A 21,431-nucleotide genomic window follows, 5' to 3' on the forward strand; every position below is an offset into this window, starting at 1 on the left:
CGTCGTTGTTTCGCGCCGGCCTGATTCTCCCCCACGTCCTGTTTGCCGATGCTGGGTGGGGTGTCGATGGGGTATGGAGAAGGGGGCCTGCTTTGCGCTGGGAGCACTTTCCTCAGTCCACCCCCACACCTTTGCTCAAAGAGAACTTCCTTTCCCCTTCCCTAAAGTGCACATCAGGCCAGGAGTTTTGGGCAAATGGTTCAGATTAGTGAGCCCTCCTTCCTCTTCCTGGGGACTCTTTGGAGTGAGGCTTTCCAAAGGTCTCTGGGGGGCACAGGCCACCTTCCTGACATGCTCATTCACCATCTCCCTCCTCTTGAGGGACCACCCGCAGGCCCCGGGTCACTGGCTTCTGCCAACCTCGGCCCTACCCCTTCCTGGTCAGTGTACTGAGCTCTGGGGGCAGAGTCTCAGAAGGGGCTGAGGAGAGCTCCTGTGCCCACGAACCGGCTCACTGGGTCCCCCAAGCCTGGGAAGAGTCCCAGGGAACGTGCCAGGGCAGTTAGCCTCCTAGTGTCCCCTGTACTGCTCTCTGCCCTCCCCTCTAGGCTGGCTCAGCTTGGCAGATCAAGCTGGGAGTACCAGGGAAGTGCCAAGAGGTTTCGGGGGAGCCAGAACCTCAGGAGCTCCCCACCTGGCCTTGCATCTGCTCCCAGCAGGGTGGGGGAGGGCTCGAGAGTAGACCCCTGTCCTCTCTGCTGCTTCACCTGTGACCTCGATGTAGCTGGCAGGGACACCCAGCTGATCCGGTTAGCGTGTGATTCCCCAGTGGGCACAGGTCATCTCACAACACCCTGTGAGCCCTTGGCCTTGCCCTGCCCCAACACCCATCAGAGGCCTTCGAGTCTGGGAGACCTTGGGGAACATACCTTCCATCCCCCTCACCTGTGCCTGTCTTCTGTCTCTTACCTGGGCTGGGCCCAGCACTATGAGTCTCAAGATGGTACAGTAATAGACACACACACACACACCTCCAGCCAGCTCTAAGTGCAGCATTCATCACCAGTGACAACCAGGATCCCAGCACGGGGAGACTGGTGGGAAGGATTCTGCTGCCACTCTGAGGGCATCTGGTAAATCTTGGCCCAGGTTGATGGGGGCCTAGACCTTCTGTGAATTCTTCCCCCACACTCCCAACCTTGTCCTCTCACATTACCCTTGGGGCCAGGGACTGGGGAAGACTCATTCCTGCTCTCTGCCCAATTGCCCCTCCTTTCCCACACTCTGCTGAGGCTCTTGCCCAGCACAGAATCATGGGCTTCTCATCCCCACCCTCTGCCAAACTCATAGCCCCCCAGGGTGGTCACAGAACCAAACCTCAATTCACAGAGGGGGAGGCTAAAGCCAGAAGGAAAGGACTGGGCAGCTGAATTCCAGCCCCTCACCCCGCCTGGCCCTCCCCTTCCCCTGGCAGGGCTGCCCCACAAGGGAAGGGCCATTTTCCAGAGCCTGGGCTCTTCCTGCCCCACATCAGAGTCAGACTGCTCCCCAGAGGAGCGAGGGGCTGGGTGGAGTGGGTGGAGACGAGGGGAGTTAGTCCCTGTGGAGGGGATAAGAGCTCACCATGGCAAGGTGTCTACTCTGATAAAAGTATCAGCTTTGCGGGTGGCGTGGGCATGCACTGGGCACTGGGCCCAGAGGAGGGGCTGGCAGGGCAGGCCGGGCTGGTGTGGACCTAGAGCCCCAGCGGGTGGTCACTAGCCTGGCAAGTTCCCAGGCTTCCAGGAGGACACTCAGACCCTCTTGACCCACTGGGAGCCAAGAGGAGGCCTTTGGTGAGCCAAGTGGGGCAGGGCGGAGGTGGCAGCCACCTGGACTGGGTACAAACTGCCCTGGGAGTGACAGGCCACCGCTCATGTGATACAGAGCCTTGGGGCAATCAAAACTCAGTTGTCCCAGCCGTGCCATCCCTGGAGAGGTGTGCCCCTCTGGACGGGACGCAGCTTCTCAAAGAGCCCCCTGGTCTGAGTCTGAGGTGGAAAAGATTAGCTATGGATCCAGTGGGGTACCTACACCCATCTGTGAAGGAACCAGGGCCTGGAGGGTGGAGGCGGGCCCCCGGACGGGAACTAGCCCATCATAAACAGAACAAGCGAACGCCTAGCATGCCAGGACAGATGATGTCTCTATTGCCCTCTGCTATTAGAAATACATTTCTTTGAATTCTGAAGACATTTGAGTCTTTTTTCCAAATTATGTTTCAAGAGCAAGTATCCAGGTGACAGATGACAGGTACCGGGGGCTTGGAAAGGGCCAAGGAGACACAGGCAGCCAGGTGCTCTGGAATGGAGGTGTGGGGAGGGGGTGGGGGCATGTGACCCCCCTGTTCAGGCATGTGACCTACCAGCCACTCCCAGCACTACAGGCATGGGCTGGTTCTTGTGAATTTCCATTTCCCCAATCTGCCCAGGCCATCTCGTGGAAGACTCCAAGTAAATAAATGCTGGCTGATTGAAGGGGCAAATGAACAAGGCCTCCCTAAAGACTTTTGCTTTTCTTCTGGGCCCAAGACTGTGCAGACCATAAAGCAGGGACATGGCTTTTCTTAGCAGCTCTACCAAGGCCCTTCCCTCCTTTGTACAGATGGGCCCAGGCCCTGAGACTGCAAAAGAAACCTAGACAGAGGGGGAACTCAGCTAGGGAGAGGGGTGGATGACTTGGCTCCAGGGATTCTAGCATAAGGGACAAGGAGGAACAAGGGCAAAGAAGACCCACCAGTGAAGGATTTCAGGCAGTAGGCAAAGGGATGGCTAATTGAGGCCAGGGGGCTTCCCCAGTGGTCCTTTTGTGGTTGTTCAGTCACTAAGTTGTGTCCAACTCTTGGCGACCCCCATGAACACATCAGGTTTCCCAGTCTTTAATCATCTCCAGGGGTTTGCCCAAATTCACGTCCATTCAGTCGATGATGCCATCCAACCACCTCATCCTCTGTCACCCCCTCTCCTTCTGCCCTTAATCTTTCCCAGCATCAGGGTCTTTTCCAATGAGTCGGTTCTTCGCATCAGGTGACCAAAGTATTGGAGCTTCAGCTTCAGCATCAGTCCTTCCAATAAATATTCAGGACTGATTTCCTTCAGATTCTACTGGTTTGACCTCCTTGCAGTCCAAGGGACTCTCAAGTCTTCAGCACCACAGTTCAAAAGCTTCATTTCTTTGGCACTTAGCTTTCTTTATGGTCCAATTCTCACATGCATACATGAATACTGAAAAAACCATAGCTTTGACTATGGACCTTTGTCAGCAAGGTGATGTCTATGCTTTTTAACACATATAGGTTTGTTATAGCTTTTCTTCCAAAGAGCAAGCATGTTTTAATTTCATGGCTGCAGTCACTGTCTGCAGTGATACCAAAATCACTTGGCCCTTTAAACAAGTTTTTTTTTTTTTTGAAGTCACTCAGTCGTGTCCGACTCTTTGCAACCCCCTGGACTGTGACCCACCAGGCTCCTCCGTCCATGGTATTCTCCAGGCAAGAATACTGGAGTGGGTTGCCATTTCCTTCTCCAGGGGATCTTCTGGAACCAGGGATCAAACCCAGGTCTCCCGCATTGCAGTCTGACACTTTAACCTGTGAGCCACCAGGGAAGCCCCCTTAAACAAGTTATTCCTAGGCAATTAAACAAGTTATTCCTAGGCAATTACCCATTTGCAGACGTGAGGGCGCAGTGCCCGCGGCCACCACCAGGGGCAGCACGGAGCACAGCCTGCTCCACATCGGTGCAGCTATCCCAGGTGCCCCTGGGTGGTGCTGCAGGCCCAGCATTCCTGCTGGGGGCGGGGGCGGGGGGAGGCGCGGAGAGCCTGCTGACCCTGAGTCTAGTGCGCTAGTATTTCCCTGATAAGGGCATCAGGGTCGCCACCGGAAAGGCACTGACCGTCTGCCCTGGGGGGCTGCCATCCCAGGGCCCACAGGGCACCAGGAGTCAGCAGGTGACCACAGGAAGGGGACACTCACAAGGAGAACAAGCAGCCTGGGCAGGGGCCCCAAAAGTGGGACTTACTTTCAAGGTAGGAGGTACTTTTCAAGGACGAAACAGGCTGGGAGGCAGCCACGAGCTTGTCCCAGGTGAGAGCTTGTGATGGCCCCAAGGCCATGGATTGCACACATTTTTAAGATAAATGGCTCACCCCTGTTGCTGCAGGCTCTCAGCAAAAAGCCTTCCACAGGTATCTCTTCTGTCACCCTAGGAGGTCACACTACCACTCCAAGAGATTGCCTAACTTCCCCAAGGTCACAGCCTGGAGTCCAGGACTTCCCCCACCCCTGGCTGCTGGACTCTAGAGAAAAGCGGGACACGGTGTGGAGTGGGACTGGATGGTCCAGGGAAAGAGTGGACAAGAACTGCAGTACCTGCCCCCTTCCACTTTCTGTAGGAAACCCAGTCTGGGGCCCCGGGGACAAAGAGTGGGGGCAATCCTGCAGCTGGTGGGGAGATTCCGGCCCCCGGGCCAGAAAGTCCCTCAGAGAAATCCTAGCTCAGCGTTTCCATTTTTTTCTCAAGCTGCTGACACTTCTAATGAAACCGTCTACTTGGCTTGGAGCTGCTGAGCAGAGGGGTCCAGCAGCCCGGCTCTTCCTCCTTCCCATCTTCAGGAAGCCCCAACAGCCAGCTCAAAGGCCCCCCCAGAAGTGTCCAAACACCACAGGCCCAGGTCAACCACACCCATTTTCCAGATGAGGAGCCCAAGGCTCAGTGAAGGACCACACCTTGTTCTCAGACTCCAGGGATGGAAAGAGCCCCGTTCCAGGGGTCCTTGGACTTCCAGGTGTCTCAGACGGTAAAAGAATCTGCCTGCAATGCGGAAAACCCGAGTTCAATCCCTGGGCCAGAAAGAACCCCTGGGGAAGGGAATGGCTACCCATTCCAGTATTCTTGCCTGGAGGATCCCATGGACAGAGGAGCGTGGCGGGCTACAGTCCATGGGGTCACAAAGAGACAGACACAACTGAAGTGAAATTAATACACACACACAGGGGTCCTGCTTGAATGGTTCACTGCAGCGGCTGGAAATCAGCACGAGGTCCTGGGCAGGCATGGGGCAGGGGGAGATCCCGATCACCTCCTGTGGACCCCCTCACTGGGGTGATGCCAGGTATACTTCTGAGCTCAGCAGCAGACCCCCACTAGTGGCCTTCTAAGGCCCCTCAGCCATCAGGCCAATGCAGATGCCAGACAGGGGGGTGATCCAGGGGGTGCCCCCACACATGGCCCTCGGCCCCTGTCTGCCTCGGTCTCTGTCTCTCTGTGTTGTTTAATCACTAAGTCTGGTCTGACTCTTTTTGCAACCCTATCCCACCAGGCTCCTCTGTCCAGGGGATTTCCCAAGCAAGAATACTGAAGTGGCTTGCCATTTCCTTCTCCAAGAAATCTTCTCAACCCAGGGATTGAACCTGTGTCTCCACTGGCAGGCAGATTCTTCACCACTGAACCACCAGAGAAGCCTCCCTGTCCAACTATGCAACGGAGTAAAGTGGGGTGAGCCTGAAGTGAACTACCAAGGTTGCTGGTGACTGGGTGAAGAACAGGAAGGGACCAGGCCCTCGGGCATCTGAGCTCAGGGCAGATGCCAGCTCCCTGACCCAGGGAGGAGGGCAACCTGGAAAGCCACCATCCATCACCACCCTCTCACCTCCCAACACTCTGATGGCCCAAGGACCTGAACTCCAGTTCTAAGATCCATGCAAATATTCTACTCCATAACATACCTGGGTTTCTTTTTATATAAAAATAACATTTTTTCCCCTAAATTTTTGCTGTAGGAAAACATGTCACGCTCACTGTGTGTCTTTATACACCAGCCCCTAGCCCTGGTCCTGGCGGGTCTAGAGCCACGGTCGTAGGGCTGTGGAGCAGACGGGGAGGGGACCCAAGAGGACAGGCCGGGCCTCCAGCCTGAGGCAGGGCGAGGTGGGGCAGGTGAGGAAGCCTGTCTGGGTGGCTTGGTGGCTGCTGGGGCCCCGGGCGCTGCGGTCTTCACTGGTGGAGGTAGGCTTCCAGCCACACATTGCCAGACTTCTTCAGGGACCTGGGTGGTGGGGGTAGGGAAGATGTGAGGGACTCAATGGCAAGATATTAACCTCTTCCCCCCACGATGATGAGTGTGAGTGGAGATGGGCAGGCAGCTGGGGTGGGGCCGGAGGAGAGGGCTGGGAGAGGCGGCTCCACCCTCATTAACTTGAGTGGAACCTAGACCTTGGGTGGGAGGGGGAAGGGCCCAAGCCACATCCAGCCAGGAACCAGGGTGGGCCTGTCCCTCCTCACCCGGCTCTCTATGTCGCTTCCTCTTGCTGAGCCCTGCGATCCAGAGATTTGTAAGGCGTGGAGTGTGCCCACCACCAGTCTGACATCAGGCGGGGGAACCAGAAGCATCAATAACTTGCTAGCAAAACTCTGTGCCAGGTGTTTGAAAGGGGCCAGGCCAAGTGGCAGGGGCTTCGAGGATCGGGCTGGGAAGGGTGATGAAGGAGGAATTCAAACGCCAGTAAGAGAAGGAAGCGCCTCAAAGTAAAGGGAACAGCCTGTGCTAAGGCACAGAGGTGGAAGAGCTCTGGCTGAGACTCTGGCCTCTGTTCCCCTGTCAAGGCTACCACCAGGGCCGAGCCCGGTCGCCCCTGAACAGCTGCAGGAACCCCAGTCTGCTCTTCCTGCCCCATCAGTTCGTTCCTGCAGTCAGAGCATCTTTCCAAAATCCAAGTCCTGTGTACCCCTCCTCTGCTCACTGGCTCTCCCACACATCTAGCATGCTCCTTCCTCGGGGCCTTTGCAAGGTTATTTCCCAGCCCCAGACCTGCTGCCCCCAGATGTCTCTACGACCAGCCTTTCTCCTGTCTCTGCTCACACGTTGCCTTCTTACCACCACCCTGCCACCCAACTAAAAATTGCATCTCTGCCTGGTACCCCCCATTTCCTCTCCTGTACCCACCCAAAGGTTCTGTGGTTTTGCTTTGCTTTTTGTTGAAGCACTTCTCCCTTTCTCACGTTTTCTGTCATTTACTTATTTTCTGTGATTAACTGCTTGCTTTTCGTTTCCCCCTGCTCGGATGTCAGCTCTAGGAAGGCAGGGATGTCGGGAAGTTCTGCTCACTGATGAGGACCGGGCCTGGGCCTGTGTGTGTGAGCAGATACTGGGAAGGACGGGGCTAGGGTCACAGACCAAGGGCAGAGAGGCTGATGGGAAAGGCCCTGAATGCCAGCTCCCAGAGAGGAACCTGCAAGAACTCCAGAGAGCCAGATGGATGCTCAGGACGGGGCTGACGGGCCCCAGGGGTGGGCGGGGGCCCTGGGGAGCCACCGTGAGCGGAGGGCCCTTACCTGATGATGTCCACCAGGGCGGTGAGGAAGGGCTTCACCTCATAGTTGAGGCCATGCTTGGCACACAGGGCCTTGACCAGCGGGGCCACCCTGCGGTAGTTATGCCTCGGCATCGTGGGGAAGAGACTGCAGGGGAGACAGTGTGCTGGCACCCTTGGACCCGCTCACCATCTCTCCCGGGCCCTCCAGGGCAGATGTCTTGGCCTCCCCCCGCCGGAGCAGATGGGACACGGGATGGGGGGTGCTCAGGCCTCACTCCCACCTCTGTTGTACCCCCGCCCCTGGGTCTGCGCTCACTGGTGCTCGATTTGGAAGTTGAGGTGTCCGCTGAACCAGTCGATGAAGAGCGAGGGCTCCACGTTGCAGGTGGCTGCCAGCTGCCAGGAGCAGGCGGGGCACGGGTGAGGGGGCTGGCACAGAGCACCAACCCCACGGCAGCCCCATCAGTGCCCCCATTCTTCCCAGCTGGGGACCCCACCCCTACCCCCAGGATGGGCCCCACCCCGGCTGCCCACCTGAGAGCTGGCCCAATCCCGGTGCTTCTCATGGCCAATCTCCCTGGGGATATGGTTCATCTGTGTGATCCACACGAACCAGTGGCTCTCCAGGACCCTGTCAGAGGAGGTTCAAGGCACTGCCCCACATCCTGCTGACCACTCAGCTTCCCCATCTGTACTATGGGCCTCAGCTTCCCAATCTGTACTATGGGATTGCAATTCCTCCCCACTGGTGTTTCAAGCAGCCAAGTGGTGTGGAGGCCACTGCCAGGCTGAGCCCAGAGCAGCCCTACTCAAAAGGGTGGATGCCCCAGATGGCTTCCCTGAGACCTGCCACCCCCTGGATGCTGCCACTCAACAGCCCAGGGAGACAGTACTGCTGTCCCCATTCTGCAGATGGAAACACTGAGGTCTGTGATCAGGGTGCCCTGCTGATTGTCATGCCGAACCTGGCCATACCTGACAGCCACAAAGAGGAGCAGCGCCCCAGGAATGCCGTAGAAGGGGATATAGGACAAGAGGAAGCGGGCGTAGAAGCTGGCGGCCCAGAGCAAGTCCTGTAGAGGAGGGAAGATGGGGAGGCCGAGAGGCAGCCGGGAGGGGGAGCTGGGGTCATCCCCATCCTTTTGGCTCGATGTGCCTCAGACTGGCACATCACCACCCCTTCTCGGGGCCTGGGTTTCTCAGCCAGGTAAGGGGACAAGTCTTCGCCCTGCCAGCCTCACAGGGCTGACCATGGATGCTGTGCAAGGATGTGGGATGAAGGAAGCCTTGCGCAGAAGACAAATACCTGGCAGAGGGGGCCCAGAGGGTCCCCACCCTCATGTCTCACTGTGAGAAATGCACACCACACCCTGACCTGGCAACCACACATGCACACACTCACTCCCCCTGCTCTCGAGCACACGTGTTCCACATCACTACATGCACACGTGTTTGCAATGGTGGACTGGGCTGTCCCCGACACCCCACCCTCCGCCACCACAGCTGCATGCCCAGGGGAGCTGGCAGGGCCCCCGCTCACCATCCACTGCATGCACACCAGCATGTAGGCCAGATTTTCCACTTCGAAGTTCACCAGCGTGAGCAGCGGTGGGCCGACTGCAAGGAGGGGCATGAGGGGGGCTCAGGAGCAGGGTGGGGGTGCAGAGTGGGCCGGCCAGAGGGAGGGGGAGGGGGCTCAGTTCCTCCGGGGGGTTGGAGGCTGGTCCCACCCGGCAGGGATGAGCCTGCATCACCCACAAGGCCTGGTCCTCACTCAGGCCCCCAGTGTCTGAGCCTTTCCAGGCTGGTCCTTGCCCCACCGCCTCCCCCATGCCCCTTCTGCAGGTTGGCACCAGCCTGATACATCCCTTTAATCCTCACCTTGTGGCCCCAACAACTGCCCTAGGGCTCGGGATGCCCTGACCAAGGGCAGGAAGGAACTCTGAAAGCTGCAGGCAGGGCTGTGACCGCCTCTGGCCGTATGGGCTGCAGGCTGGGGTGACCAGAGACGTGCAGTGGACAAAGTAGGCCCCAGCGTGACCCCCACCCCATCCATGCCCCCACTCCCAGGAGGACAAGGGGACACTCACTCAGGAAGAAGTACAGATGCTGATGGTTGTAGGGCAAGTATCTGCGCTTCTTCTTGCCGTACTGTTGGGGACACAGGCGGCCGGCTGGGGAGGGCGGCTCTCCAGGCCCTCCTCGCCGCGGGGCAGGGCCAGGGGGCTGGCTGGGCCAAGGGGCCAAGGCAACTCTGGATTCTAGCCACTGGGAGGTTGGGAGGGGGCACCCCGGGGACAGGGGCTCAGCCTAGAATTAGACAGAGTACGGGGCGGGGCCACCGCGGGGCTGGGGGGCTCTGGGGCCACCAAGTTTCCGCTGAAGGCCCGGCCTGAGCGTGTCCCCCCACGCACCTCGACGGACGACTCCCCCAGAAGGAAGACAGGCGCCACGGTCACGTCCGGGTCCTTGTGGAAGATGTTGGGCTTGGCGTGGTGCTGGAAGTGCCGGAAGTTCCACCAGTGCGCAGAGAAGCCCTGCGCGGGAGGGGGCTCTCAGGGGTAGGGGCCAGGCCACACCCACCCACGCGACCACGCCCACCCCCATGCAGCCCCGCCCCCTCTCGGCCCCCTGCTGCCCGCCATCCGCCCCCACCCTCACCTTCAGCTGCCCCATCACAAACTGCTGGGCCAAGTGGTTCCACCGGGAATTCCTGAAGATGGACGTGTGGCCCAGGTCGTGCTGCAGACACCAGCTCTGGGCCTGGGGAGAAGCAGGGTCCAGGGCTGTGGCAGGGAGCCGCCGGGGGTCCAGCCCGGAGCCCTGGCCAGCCAGCCCTCCCAGCTCACAGGACACCCCCGCAGCTGGCGTTCCACTCTAGACCCTAGTGGGCCAGCTTCCTCTTTTTTTTTTTTAATTTAGTTTTTGTTTTCTGGCCGCCCGGCAGGGCATGTGGGATCTTAGTTCCCCTACGAGGGATAGAACCTGCACCCCCTGCAGTGGAAGTGCGGAGTCTTAACCACTGGACTGCCAGGGAAGTCCCCAGATTCCTCTTTTAAGAGACAAGGACAGCTGAGCTTGGGAGGTCCAGGGGCTGCAAGATTGTCATGGAGCTGCAGGCAGCAGCCTTCCAGCTCTGGACCCTGGGCTCCCTGTGGGGTAACTAAATAAAGAGCTTCCTTAGTTCACTTAAAATGAAGCTGGCCTTATGGGGCCACTGGCTAGTCATTCTTTGTTTACAGACAAAGAAAGAAACAAAGAAATGTTTTGTTTGCTGCAGTGATTTTTGTTTGCTGGTCAATGTTTGTTTTCAGCAAACATTTTCCAAGTGCCCACGTGTGCCAGGCCGTGGCTGTTAGTCAGTCTAGGTATCTGCAAGACAGTGCTGGGTCACCTGGGAGACGGCCAGGATGAGGGCGGCCAGGGTGCTGGGCACCCAGCCGGGGCCGAGCATGTAGATCATGAGCCAGGCGAGCACCTCCATGGCCAGGATGTGGCCCAGCAGGAGAGCGAAGAAGGTGGGTTTGGCTTCAAACAGCTTCATGTCCTCGACCGCCTGGCGCAGGGCTCGGAAGTCCTCGATCAACTGGGTCTGCCGGGGTGGAATGGCTGGTCAGCCGAGGAAGCAAGGGAGGCCCCCCACTCCCACCCTCCATCCCCCCCACCCTCATCTTCCCGGGCAGCCCCCCACAGCTGCTCCTCCTAGGGTCCAAGGGGTGTGGCCAAAGGGGATGGGGTTTCCCCACCCCCACAAAAGGAGTGGGGAGTCTGAGAAGCAGAGAAAACCCTTAGAGCTCAGTTCCTCTAAATCCTCATCATAGATGGGGATGCAGGGCCCAGAGCAAGGAAGGGGGTCTGCCTGGGGTCCCCCAGGAAATGCTGGTGCACGCATCCCTACAGCTCTGCCAGCAACTGTCCGCTCGGGAGGGCTGGCAAACCACGAAGTTGTTACCAGCAATGCCCCCATTCTTCCAGCCCCACACGAGGGACTTAGCCTCCACCGGGGCCCTGCTCACATTCTGGGGTCCATCCTGGCTGGGCTCCTCTGGGGCCAGCTCTCCAATCAGCAGAGGCTGCAGGAACTTGCGCACAAAACTGAGGTCCTGGTGGAAGGCATGGAAGGCATCCTGAAGGAGAGCAGAGAGTTAGGTGGACAGACAGCCAGACAGCTGGAGCAGCACCCAGAGGCAGCAGGCAGAGACAGAGCAGAAGGGCTGCTGATGGAAGGGCAGAACAGGCAGGCAGGCAGGCGGGCAGGCGGGCAGCTGGTTGTTCAGCAGTCACAACTGAGCAACAGTCAGCCTTGCCCATGAGCCCTCCCTGGTCCTGCCCAGGCCCTGGGTGCCCTGCTTGGGTATCCCTCGCCTACTGGGCTCCAGCTGCTTCACCCTGCCGTGGGGCGTTTCCCCAAACTTGGCTAGGTATTTTAAAATCTGGATTTACAGAAAGTTTTCCCTGCTTCCGTTCATGAAAGAGTTTGACTTTTCCAAAAAAGATCACAGGTAAAGCTTTCTCAAAATCCTATGCTTTTCTACTGGGTCACAAATGTCAGATCTACCAGCTTTTACAAACATAAGCAGTGAGTAACGTGCAAGTGAGGAAATTGGCAATTGATGACCACTGGGCCACCAGGAGGAAAAAAAAAAAAAATCCACCGAAGACCACACAGCCTGAAGATGCTTGAACAGTTAAACTTACCTAATTTGAAAAGGAGGGGAAAATAAGTGTTTTTTTTTTAAATATAAGTTTAATAAACAATCTAACATTCCTGTTATTCTCTGTAATGGTGGCGAGGGGTAGGGGCAGGGCGCAAAGCAGAAGGGGTCAGAGAAAGAGAGCGACCTCAGGCAAGATAAAGGGCTGAGGGATAAAGATAAAGAGGAGAGGACTGGTCAGGAAGTGACCCCCACCGCTCACGCTTGGCAGCGCTGAACTGTGCGTAAACTTGAACGTCACACCTGGGCTCAGTGTTCCTGATCTAGCCCTCGTCCTTGGCTCTCTGTCATTCACAAATGGGTTTTTATCCTTGGACTTGCAGAGGCTCTCTGAGTGAGCCAGCCCCAGCTGACCAGCAGCCTGGACGGTGGAAGCAGTGCCTGGGGCCAGTTGAGGTGGGGGTGTCCCCAGGAAGGTGACTGCTGGCTGCTATTGTCCTCTCGCTAATGAGCCTAGCAGCACCTGGTGGGTGTTCCAACAGCCAGGCAGGCCCCTTGGAGTTACTGCACGACATCCCCCACACCATCCTGTGCCGGGCTCAGAGGAACCTCAGGCCCCCTTCAGCCCCCGCCTAGAGGCCACACCTGCAGGATTCACCCGAGGGGTTCCCCTTTCCTATTAGCTGCTCTCCCCTCCTGGCCCAGGGGGTTGGACCAGCCTGAGGACCTGGGGGCTCCGAGGCTGTAGCTTCTGGAATAACCTAGGTCCTTGGGAAGGCTGACTTGGGGCCCTTCCCTGGAGCTCACAGTAGGCGATGGGGCTGTATTGGAAGAGCTCTGATGGCGGGGGAAGCACCCCTGGGAGACAGGGGGTCGAGGGGAGGGGGCCCCCCAGGAAGCTGCCATGGCGCTGGCCACCTGGGGAGTGTTGGCCGGGGAGCTAAGAGGAAGAGTGCTCCTGTGCTTGGCTGACCCTGCTCACCATGACCCCGAATGAGTCTGTTCTCCTGCCTGGAACTGGGCAAATCCAAGGGATGAGACTCCAGACCTTTCTGGCTCTAGAGCCAAGAGCATTAACTTTTTTTTTTTTTTAATTATAGTCAAACATACATAAAATTGACCATTTTCACCATTTCGAAGTGTACAGTTCAGCGGCATTAAATGTATTCACATTGTCCAGCAACCATCCCCGCCATCCATCTCCAGAACTTCTTCATCTACCTCAGCTGGAACTCTGTCCCCATGAAACACTAGCTCCCCATTTCTACCTCTCCCAGCCTTCATAGCTCAGTTGATAAAGAATCTGCCTGCAATGCAGGAGACCCCGGTTCAATTCCTGGGTTGGGAACACCTGCTGGAGAAGGGATAAGCTACCCCCTCCAGTATTCTTGGGCTTCCCTTGTGGCTCAGCTGGTAAAGAATCCGCCTGCAATGTGGGAGACCTGGGTTTGATCCCTGGGTTTGGAAGATCCCCTGGAGAAGGGAAAGGCTACCCACTCCAGTATCCTGGCCTGGAGAATTTCCATGGACTGTATAGTCCACGGGGTCGCAAAGAGTCGGACACGACTAACGACTAACGACTCTCACAGCCTCTGAAAACCATAGGTGCTGCTCTCTGTGAATTGACTTGAAGGAAATTCCCTGGTGGTTCAGTCGTTAGGACTTTATGCTTCCACTGCACAGGGAACAGGTTCAATCCCTGGTCAGGAAACTAAAGTCCTGCAAGTCATGCAACTTAGCCAGAAAAAAAAAAAAGAATTGACACTTAGAAGAGGAATCATATAGTCTGTGTCCTTTTGTCACTGACTTGTCACTTAGCATAATGTCTTCAAAGTTCATCCATGTGTAGCATGTCAGAATTTCCTTCTGTTTTAAGCCTGAATGAGCATTGACTCTGATTCTCATTTCCTCTGAAACCCCCCTGGTGGTGCACGGAGCCCACATACAGAGGCACACGGCACGCTCACAAAGGGTGTAACACCCGAGGCTCACAGGTATCACAGGATCAGTGCCATAAGCGTGTGCCTCTACACAACCAGACACCACCACCAACCCACGAAGGCTCACAGCCACGCTCTGGAACAACACACACGGGCAGTCACCCAGACACCCAGAGAGACACAGCCTGGCGTGCGCGTGCACATACACACACACACACACAGAGCAGATGTGTGTCCTGTGGGTACGGCCCCAGCATGTCCACCCTCCCAGTCCCCCTTCTCTCCCTTCCGCTGGGTCTGTTCTGGGGCCACCCTAGGACCCAGCAGACCCCAGATGCTCCGAGGCCATGCTCTTGAGCCGAGCAGCTGGGGCAGCCGGTCACCTCCCCGACTCCTTTCCCCTCGCCCAGATGTACCCAAGCCAGGCCTGGAGATGCCCCGAGGGAAAGGCCAGAGCCAGGACCGCCCGAGATCTCCAGCCAGATGTGTCCCTTACAGTGAGTAAGGAAGGGGTGAGCCCCCTCAGGTCCAGGTGGGACTATCCCGGAGCTCACCAACAAGTCTCTAACTGATGGGCGGGAAGGCAGTGCTGCAGTAGGCACTGGGAAAGCAGCGCAGGTTCCTGGGGCTGGGTGAGCACTCCAGAGCCTACACTTCTTGTGGTCTGAGCAGCAACAGAGTAGATCCCTGGCTTCAGACCCAAACCTCAGCAAACAGTTTTTGCTTTTTTTTTTTTCCCTGGACTATTGGCTGGGGCCGTGTGACCCAGTCCTCTTTGGTCTCTGTTTAAACATTCAGGAATCTCAATGGGCAGAAGACTCAGAGAGGTTGAGCCGCTTACCCAAGGTCACACAGCTCCATCTGATGAAGGCTGGACCAGAACTTGGTCTGACTGTAAAATGGTGCTTGTGGCCTCAGGGTGGCCACTCCCCGGTCAGAGGGGAGGCAGTGGGTCTCCTAGGTGGGAGGCTGGTCACCATCCTGAGCAACCAAGGATCTGGCTGCTCAGAGGCCGGGGTGTGGGGGTCAGGAGGGTGGTCCTGGCATTTCTGGGGCTGCACTGACCAAGTCTCAGGGCACTGCAGGAGGTCCCAGCCTTACACTGCACCCCACCCCCGGTGCACCTGGAAACATCTTCTCAGGGGCACGGGTGCAAACCCTGTGACTTTCCCCCACGGAGGTGACAATTTAGGCCCCTCACTAGTTCTTGGAACAGACTTGGGTGAAACTTCTAGAACTAAAATGGTGTCTCTAAACATAGACTGCAGGTGGCAGGGACAGGCCCTGTTCACTCGGGGACCTCGGAGCCCTGCACAGAGCAGGGTCAGGATGGCAGGCGTGAACATGTGGACAAGAGCCGACCCTCCACAGCCCACCAGACGGGGGTCTGAGCCATTTTGCCGGGGAGGGAATGGAGGCTCAGAGTGGTGAGGCCACCCGCCCCGAGTCTGCAGTGGCAGAGCGGGGATTCAGAACCAGGGATCTCCTGTGAGGTCCATGCCCTCCCAGGGCACAGCTCCCACCCAGCCCTGCTTCAGTGCCTGGAAGCCTCAGAGCTGCTCCTGCCCAGGCCCCCAGCCCTGCCTGGCTTGAACTCCAGGGAGCAGCTGGTTAAGGGCAGGCGTGGGGAGACTCAGGAGGCAGCCTGCAGAGGGTAGGAGCCGAGCCATTTATGAGCCACGCCAAGCCGTGGAGCCGCAGGAAAGATCACACCCCTTCTCCATCCTGTACTTGGTCATCAGTAAATCAGGAATCATTCATGCCCATCTCGCAGGGCTGCTGGAGGACTGAGTCAGTGCAGGCGGAGCATTGCGAAGGAGCCCGGCATCCAGTCCCCGTGGCCTCAGCTGCCCTTCCCTGCAGTCCACCCAGAGATCCAGGCCCGCGGGCAGGAGGCAGGAGGGCGGAGGGCGGAGGTGCGCCCTGCTGGTCATGTTCTGGGCAGCCTGAGGCGAGCAGGCAGGACACCTTCCGCCCCAGAGATAAGGTGGGGGCGGGGAGCATTTCTGGTCACTTCTTCAAAGAATCTGGACTGTTCCAGATCAAGAAAGGGGTGGAGCAGCTGGGGGCTCAGGTGGCTTGGGTCTGCTCCTTTTAACCTCAGCACAGGAGGCGCCAGTGGGTTGTGAGGATGGGGGTGGACACACTCAGGAACTCGTCTCTCCCTCCCTCCCTCCCTTTTGAGTGGGAAGATTCGAAAGGAGAGCCGGATCTCACTCCCAGTGGCCAGATGCTCCTTCCAGCCAATGAGGAGGCACCATCAGTATCCCCATTTTACAGATGAGGAAACTGAGGCCAAAGGGCACACAGCTCTGGACAGGAGTATCCAACTCCTGCCCAAGCAGCAGAGTCCCGCTCAAGGGCAGATGCCCCCAGGAAGTTGCCCCTATCCCCCTAGCACCCCTGGTGTCCCTGGTGATGACTGCAGTGGCCTGGGAGGGGACGGTCTCCTCCATCCAGCACCCTTGGCCTCACAAGTGCCGCTGACTCAGCCATGGCCTGAAGTGGACTCCTGGGTCCTCTTTCCACCACTGAGCTCTGGTTCTTTCCCGCTGCTGTTTCCTGAGAAACCCATGGCTGCTGCTTGGGCGTCCTTACGAGGAAATGCAAACGGGCTGCCAGGGTGCTTAGGCCGCTAGCATCCCCACATTCCTGCCCAGCACCACACAATCCTGACACCTCCCCCAAGGCACGGCAACCCCCCTGTCGCCCCACCCCCCAGCCCCACCAGGGGCCTGGGTGGGTGAAGACATTGCAGAAAACGCCTATAGAGCCCAGAGAGGGCACGCTTCACAGGAAGAGGCCATTAAGCAGTTTTCAAGGCAGCCAGCGTGGTAGGTGGAAGCAGTGTGGGCCCTGGGGCCAGGTCATCTGAGTCCCCCACTTTCACTCCAGAGCCTCAGATCTGCTCAGACCTGCCCCTACCCACGTGCCAAACACAAACCCCACCTTCCAAGCCCAAGGACAAAGGTCCTGCCCTTTGAGGGTTCCAAGAAGGTCCCTTTAAATCACTCATATTCAGCCTCAGTCTCCTCATCTGCAAAATGGGCTAACACTGGAATCACCTCTGAAGTTTATTGTCTGAATACCACCCAGAGTTAGATCCTAATGGTTCCCGTTGGTGTTCAGAGAGGGCAGTATCACCTGCCCTCTCCCCTGGACACACCTGCACCTCAGGGCCCAGGTGAATGGCCACCTCTTCCAAGTGGCTTCCCCTGGCAGGGCGTGGGGGGAGGTCCCCATCATCTCTTAACACCTCCCTCTTCTCCTGGGAGGCTCTGCCTTCCCCTTCCTCACTAGGGATCCTTTTAAAATGTATTGATATGTCAGATTCCCCTGTCTTCTCTGTTCTGCCCTGCATTCTCCCGTTAGAATAAAACCAAAGTCCTGCTTCCCCTGCTACCTCTGGTCCTCAATGCTGGCCCTTCTCGCTGCTCAGCTCCAGTCACGCTGATGGTCTTGCTATTCCTTGAACACACAGAGTATAGCCCCACCTCTGAACCTTTGCCCTAGCTGTTCCCTCCACCAAGGAACATCCTAGCAGATTTTTTTTCTGCTGCCTCATGCAGCATGAGGGACCAGAGTTCCCCAACCAGGGATCAAACCTGTGCCCCCTGTAGTGGAAGTGTGGAGCCTTAACCACTGGACTGTCAGGGAAGTCCCTCCCAGCAGATTTTCTGTTCATAGCAGTATCTTCAGAGGTTAGGTCAAGGTTTGGCATATAGGATATGCTTGCTGGTATCTGCTGTTGAATCTAGCGAGTTAATAATTGAAGAATGAATGAATGAAATAAACAGCTAAGTGGCAGTGGGTCAGGTGGTTAAGAGCATGAGTTGTTGATTCACATCCGAGACCCATCACTTAATTTCAAGTCATTTTGCCTGAGTCTCAGTTTTCTCATCTGTAAAATGGAAATAATAACAGTACCTGTCCCATAGAAGTATCATGAGGATTCAACGAGGGACTGTCTATAAATCAAGTGCTGAGTTCGGAGCCTGGCACATAGTAGGGGCTCAGCGCCCAGCCCTGGTCAACTTATGACCAGCAGCAGCTGGGCCTCACCCCTCCCTGGCTGGCTCCACTAGTCTCAGACCGCCTATGACTCTTAGACAAACCTGGCTCAGGGCCCAGAGCACTCTCCCCAGGGTACCCGGCTTTGTATCCCAGGATGGCCACAGGCTGACTTCACGGCACAGGAACTCTGGGAATTTCCTGGCAGGAAGGCTTCTGTGGCCTGAACAGGAGAACAGCTGATGGGCTGCAGGGGCTGGTAAGAGGTGGCTGCGGGAACATAGCCCCTGCGACATGGCTACCCCACCCCCACCAGTGCTCCAGGGGAGGGTCTGGGGTGCCTGGGGGTCTGGACTGGACCACACTGGGCCCTGGGTGATCTGAGCCCCGCTCTGCCATGTGGGCTCACCACAGACAAAAACTGGGGTCCCCCACCCCCAATCTCTTCATAACCCCTTTGGCCTGAACAGACCAGGTATTGGTGGCAACTCAAGCCCAGTGTCTGGGGCCTTGGGAAAGCTAAGAGATGGCCTAACATCACGGTCTGTTACAGACATGAATGAACCAGACAAAGAGGTGGCTATGTCATGGCTGTCCACTGCACTCTACGGTCTGCAGGGCACACTCACACTTATCAGCCGGCAACACACGCTGACTGGGAACAACTGCGTGGCAGCTGTGGGGCCGCCGAGTTGCAAAGGCGCAGTCCCGCCCTCAGCTGGCTCACTGTCTGTCCCCGCTGTCCCCACTTTACAGATGAGGAAACTGAGGCTCAGAGGAGTGACATGCCTGGTTCAAGGTCACTCAGAGCCTCCAATGGCAGAGCCAGTACATGGCCCAAGGGAACAGACAGCATGTTTTTTAATGGAAATGGGAAAATGGACCCTGTTGGTGAGGAATCAGTGAGAAAGTGGTCACGTGGGGTCTCAGGGTCTAGAGCTAAATGGATGATGGGGTTCCCGCACAGGAGGGTCCCCAGCACACGCCTGGGCACCAAGCAGGAAAAAGTGATTCACAAACCTTCTTCATCAGCTTCCTCTCGCCAGCCTCCATCCTGTCTGCCAGGTCAGAGGTTGAAAAAAGGCCAGAGCGGCCACCTCCAGGATCCTGGAGGGGTGGCTAGCGCTCAGCCCAGGGAAGCAGGGAGGAGCTGCAGCTCCTTACCAGCGCACCCCCACCCCCACCCCGACGCCCTGGCAGCAATACGCGCATGTGTAACCATGTACACAAACATAGGCCTCATTCACACATGTATAGGCCTGGAGATGGTCACACACTCACCAGCCCGCAGTCAGCTCACACTCCCTGGCCACCGCGTGGCCCCCTGGCAATGCGCAGAAGGGTTTCTCTATCACCTTCTAGAGTTTCAGGAGATGTCTGATCCCTAACCTCTCAGCTTCCGGGGAAAGTGAGGAAGAGAGAGTTTTTCCTTAAAAGAGTCCCAAGAAGATCGCCCAACCCACGAGAGAAGGCAGTGGGCAGAGAGGAGATGGTTCTGGCAACAGGGCCACTGACCCTACTGGGACAGGACACAATCTCTTTTGTTATCTAAAGCCCCGCCAGTTAGAGATGCATCCCCTGGAATCTTGAAGAACTTCCTGGTGCCCAGGGTGACCATCCTAGAATTTGGGATAGTCAAGGACAGAGCGTCATGGCCCCAAGTCCTATTGTTCAGCTGGGGGCGGTGGGGGGTGGGGGCCGGGGTCGGTCTGTGGGAAAAGGGGCTGGTAAGGAGTCTCACCCTGATGGCTCCTCTGCCAAATGGTCCCACTGGACAGACCACATTCCTCCTTGACCAAAATGTCTCGACATGGCTGCAGAGGGGAAGCTGGGGTCCACAGGAGCCCGCCTGTTCCTGGGGTGACTGTGCTTTCCGAAGAGGCCCACCCAGCCTGACTGGCAAAATTCTCCCACACGCAGCTGCTAGCCCAGGAGAGGTGAGTCACTGCCCCTCAGAGCCATTCACAGCAGCTCCTGGGAAAGCCACAGACCTCTAGGCCCTGCCCAAGCTCTGCTGCCCTGCCGCCAGCCTCTGAGGGCACATCCTTGCCAGCCTCTAGGGAACCCGCCCTACCTCTGGCATCCAGCAAGCACCCAGCATGAAGAGCCCTCTCTGGGGGGACCCAGAACCCAGCGGAGGAACACCAGAGCATCAGGGAGCGCCCTCACCTAGGGCCAGCGCTGTCTGCCCGGACACACCCACCTCTGAGACCCCCTCCCTCCCACAGACATCTGCTGCAGCCCAGCCCGGGTCCACCCCCAGGAGTGCGGGTCCTCTTGCCGGGCTGTGGTCTCCTTACTCCACATCAGGACCCCCGTCAGTCCCTCCCAGCTCCGGGTCCCCCGCCAGGAGGTCAAAGGTTAGCGCGAGTAGGAAGGATGCTAAGCCCCCACCCGGCTCCCACCCCTCCCGCTCCCACCCGCGGTGAAGCAGGGCACGGTGCCCAGCGACCAGGCCCCAGCCTAGCACCGGGGCTCCACCCGGCCGGCGGTGGGCGGCCTTACCGTAGCGTCCTCGGCGCCGTGGTGGCCGATGAGGCGGCTGCCCCCCGGGTGTCGCTGTGCCCAGCGGCTGATGTCGTAGACGCGACGCTCAATGACCAGCCACTTGTCGCCTGGCAGGTTGTGCCGGCGGATCTGCTCCCAGCGGAAGGTGGGGAGCGGCGCCCCCCGCTGCTCAGGTCCCCAGTCTGGCTCCCCGACGCCGCCCATGGCTGCGCGCAAAAGTCCTCGCGAACCCGGGACCTCGCCGAGCGGAGACCCCGAGGGGAGCGAGGCCGCGATCGGAGACTTCCTCCGCCGCCACCCGCTGCTCCGCTGCTCCGCGGCCCCGCCCTGCCGCTGCGGCCGCCGTACGAGCGTGCGCCTGCCCGGCTGTCCGCGGGCAACTTTTCCCTCCCTTATAACCGCGCTGACAGCGCTCGCCTAGCCCCCTCCCCGCGCCCCGGCCCCCGCCGCCGCCGTTCCAATCCCGGCGCAGCGGCTCGGCCCCCATTGGCTGCGCCGCTCGCCGGCGGGGTCGGCGGGGAGGGCGGCGTCGAGGCGGGCGCGCCCCGCCCGCGGGGCTCCGCGGCCACCACACCCTGGCCTGTGGGGGGCACCGGCACAACCCCGCTCGTGCCCGGCGGGGCAGGGAGGGCGGGGCCGGAGGGAGGTGAAGCCGGCAGCCGGTGTCCGCTGTGCCCTCGGGGGCCCGGCCCGCTCCCGGTGGGGCCCAGAACTAGAGTCTGCGAAGAATGGGCTTCCCGCTGCGCCCTCTGGAACGTTAAATGCTGAGCTCTCAGAGGTAGATACACTACCTTGAGATGACTGTAAAGAGCTCTCGAACCAGGGGTCCCCAGCATTCGCTCAGCGAGGTCCCTCGGTCGGGGCTGGTCCTGGCCTGACCACCCCCACCCACCGGGGGACCATCTGTGGAGGTCAATGGCCTTCTGCCTTCGGAGATTCGGAGTTGGGGGGGCCGCGGGATGGCCACCGGGTCAGAGCAGGGGCCCGGGAGCGGGGAGTAGGGTCCTGTCATTCACCGGATGT

At 58.4% G+C, this 21,431-nt stretch overlaps 1 protein-coding gene across 2 annotated transcripts; it reads right to left on the reverse strand.

Moving 5' to 3' along the window:
- Window positions 1–4,978: 4,978 nt before the first annotated feature.
- Window positions 4,979–20,841, reverse strand: FADS3 (fatty acid desaturase 3). Of its 2 annotated transcripts, XM_043452034.1 has the most exons (12): window positions 20,406–20,837; window positions 11,311–11,421; window positions 10,689–10,886; window positions 9,956–10,057; window positions 9,709–9,831; window positions 9,385–9,445; window positions 8,835–8,911; window positions 8,270–8,367; window positions 7,829–7,925; window positions 7,611–7,690; window positions 7,314–7,439; window positions 4,979–6,027 (listed from the first exon to the last, which is right to left on the reverse strand). In XM_043452034.1, the coding sequence occupies exons 1-12, from the start codon at window positions 20,610–20,612 to the stop codon at window positions 5,976–5,978; spliced, it is 1,332 nt and encodes a 443-aa protein (XP_043307969.1). In that variant the 5' UTR covers window positions 20,613–20,837; the 3' UTR covers window positions 4,979–5,975. The 2 variants fall into 2 exon arrangements, with proteins under 2 accessions (XP_043307969.1, XP_043307970.1); XM_043452035.1 differs by lacking the exon at window positions 4,979–6,027 and having other exon boundaries at window positions 7,576–7,690; window positions 20,406–20,841.
- Between the last annotated feature and the right edge of the window lie 590 nt (window positions 20,842–21,431).

This window comes from Cervus canadensis, chromosome 29 (assembly GCF_019320065.1).
Source record: "Cervus canadensis isolate Bull #8, Minnesota chromosome 29, ASM1932006v1, whole genome shotgun sequence".
Classification (NCBI taxonomy): Eukaryota; Metazoa; Chordata; class Mammalia; order Artiodactyla; family Cervidae; genus Cervus; species Cervus canadensis.

Coding starts and splice junctions, on each gene's coding strand:
- FADS3 (XM_043452034.1), bottom strand. CDS start 20,612: ATGGGCGGCGTCGGGGAGCCAGACTGGGGACCTGAGCAGCGGGGGGCG. Junction 10,887..11,310: donor GCCAGGATGGACCCCAGAAT/GTGAGCAGGGCC, acceptor CCACCCCGGCAG/ACCCAGTTGATCGAGGACTT. Junction 6,028..7,313: donor GCCCTGGTGGACATCATCAG/GTAAGGGCCCTC, acceptor CCCACCACCCAG/GTCCCTGAAGAAGTCTGGCA.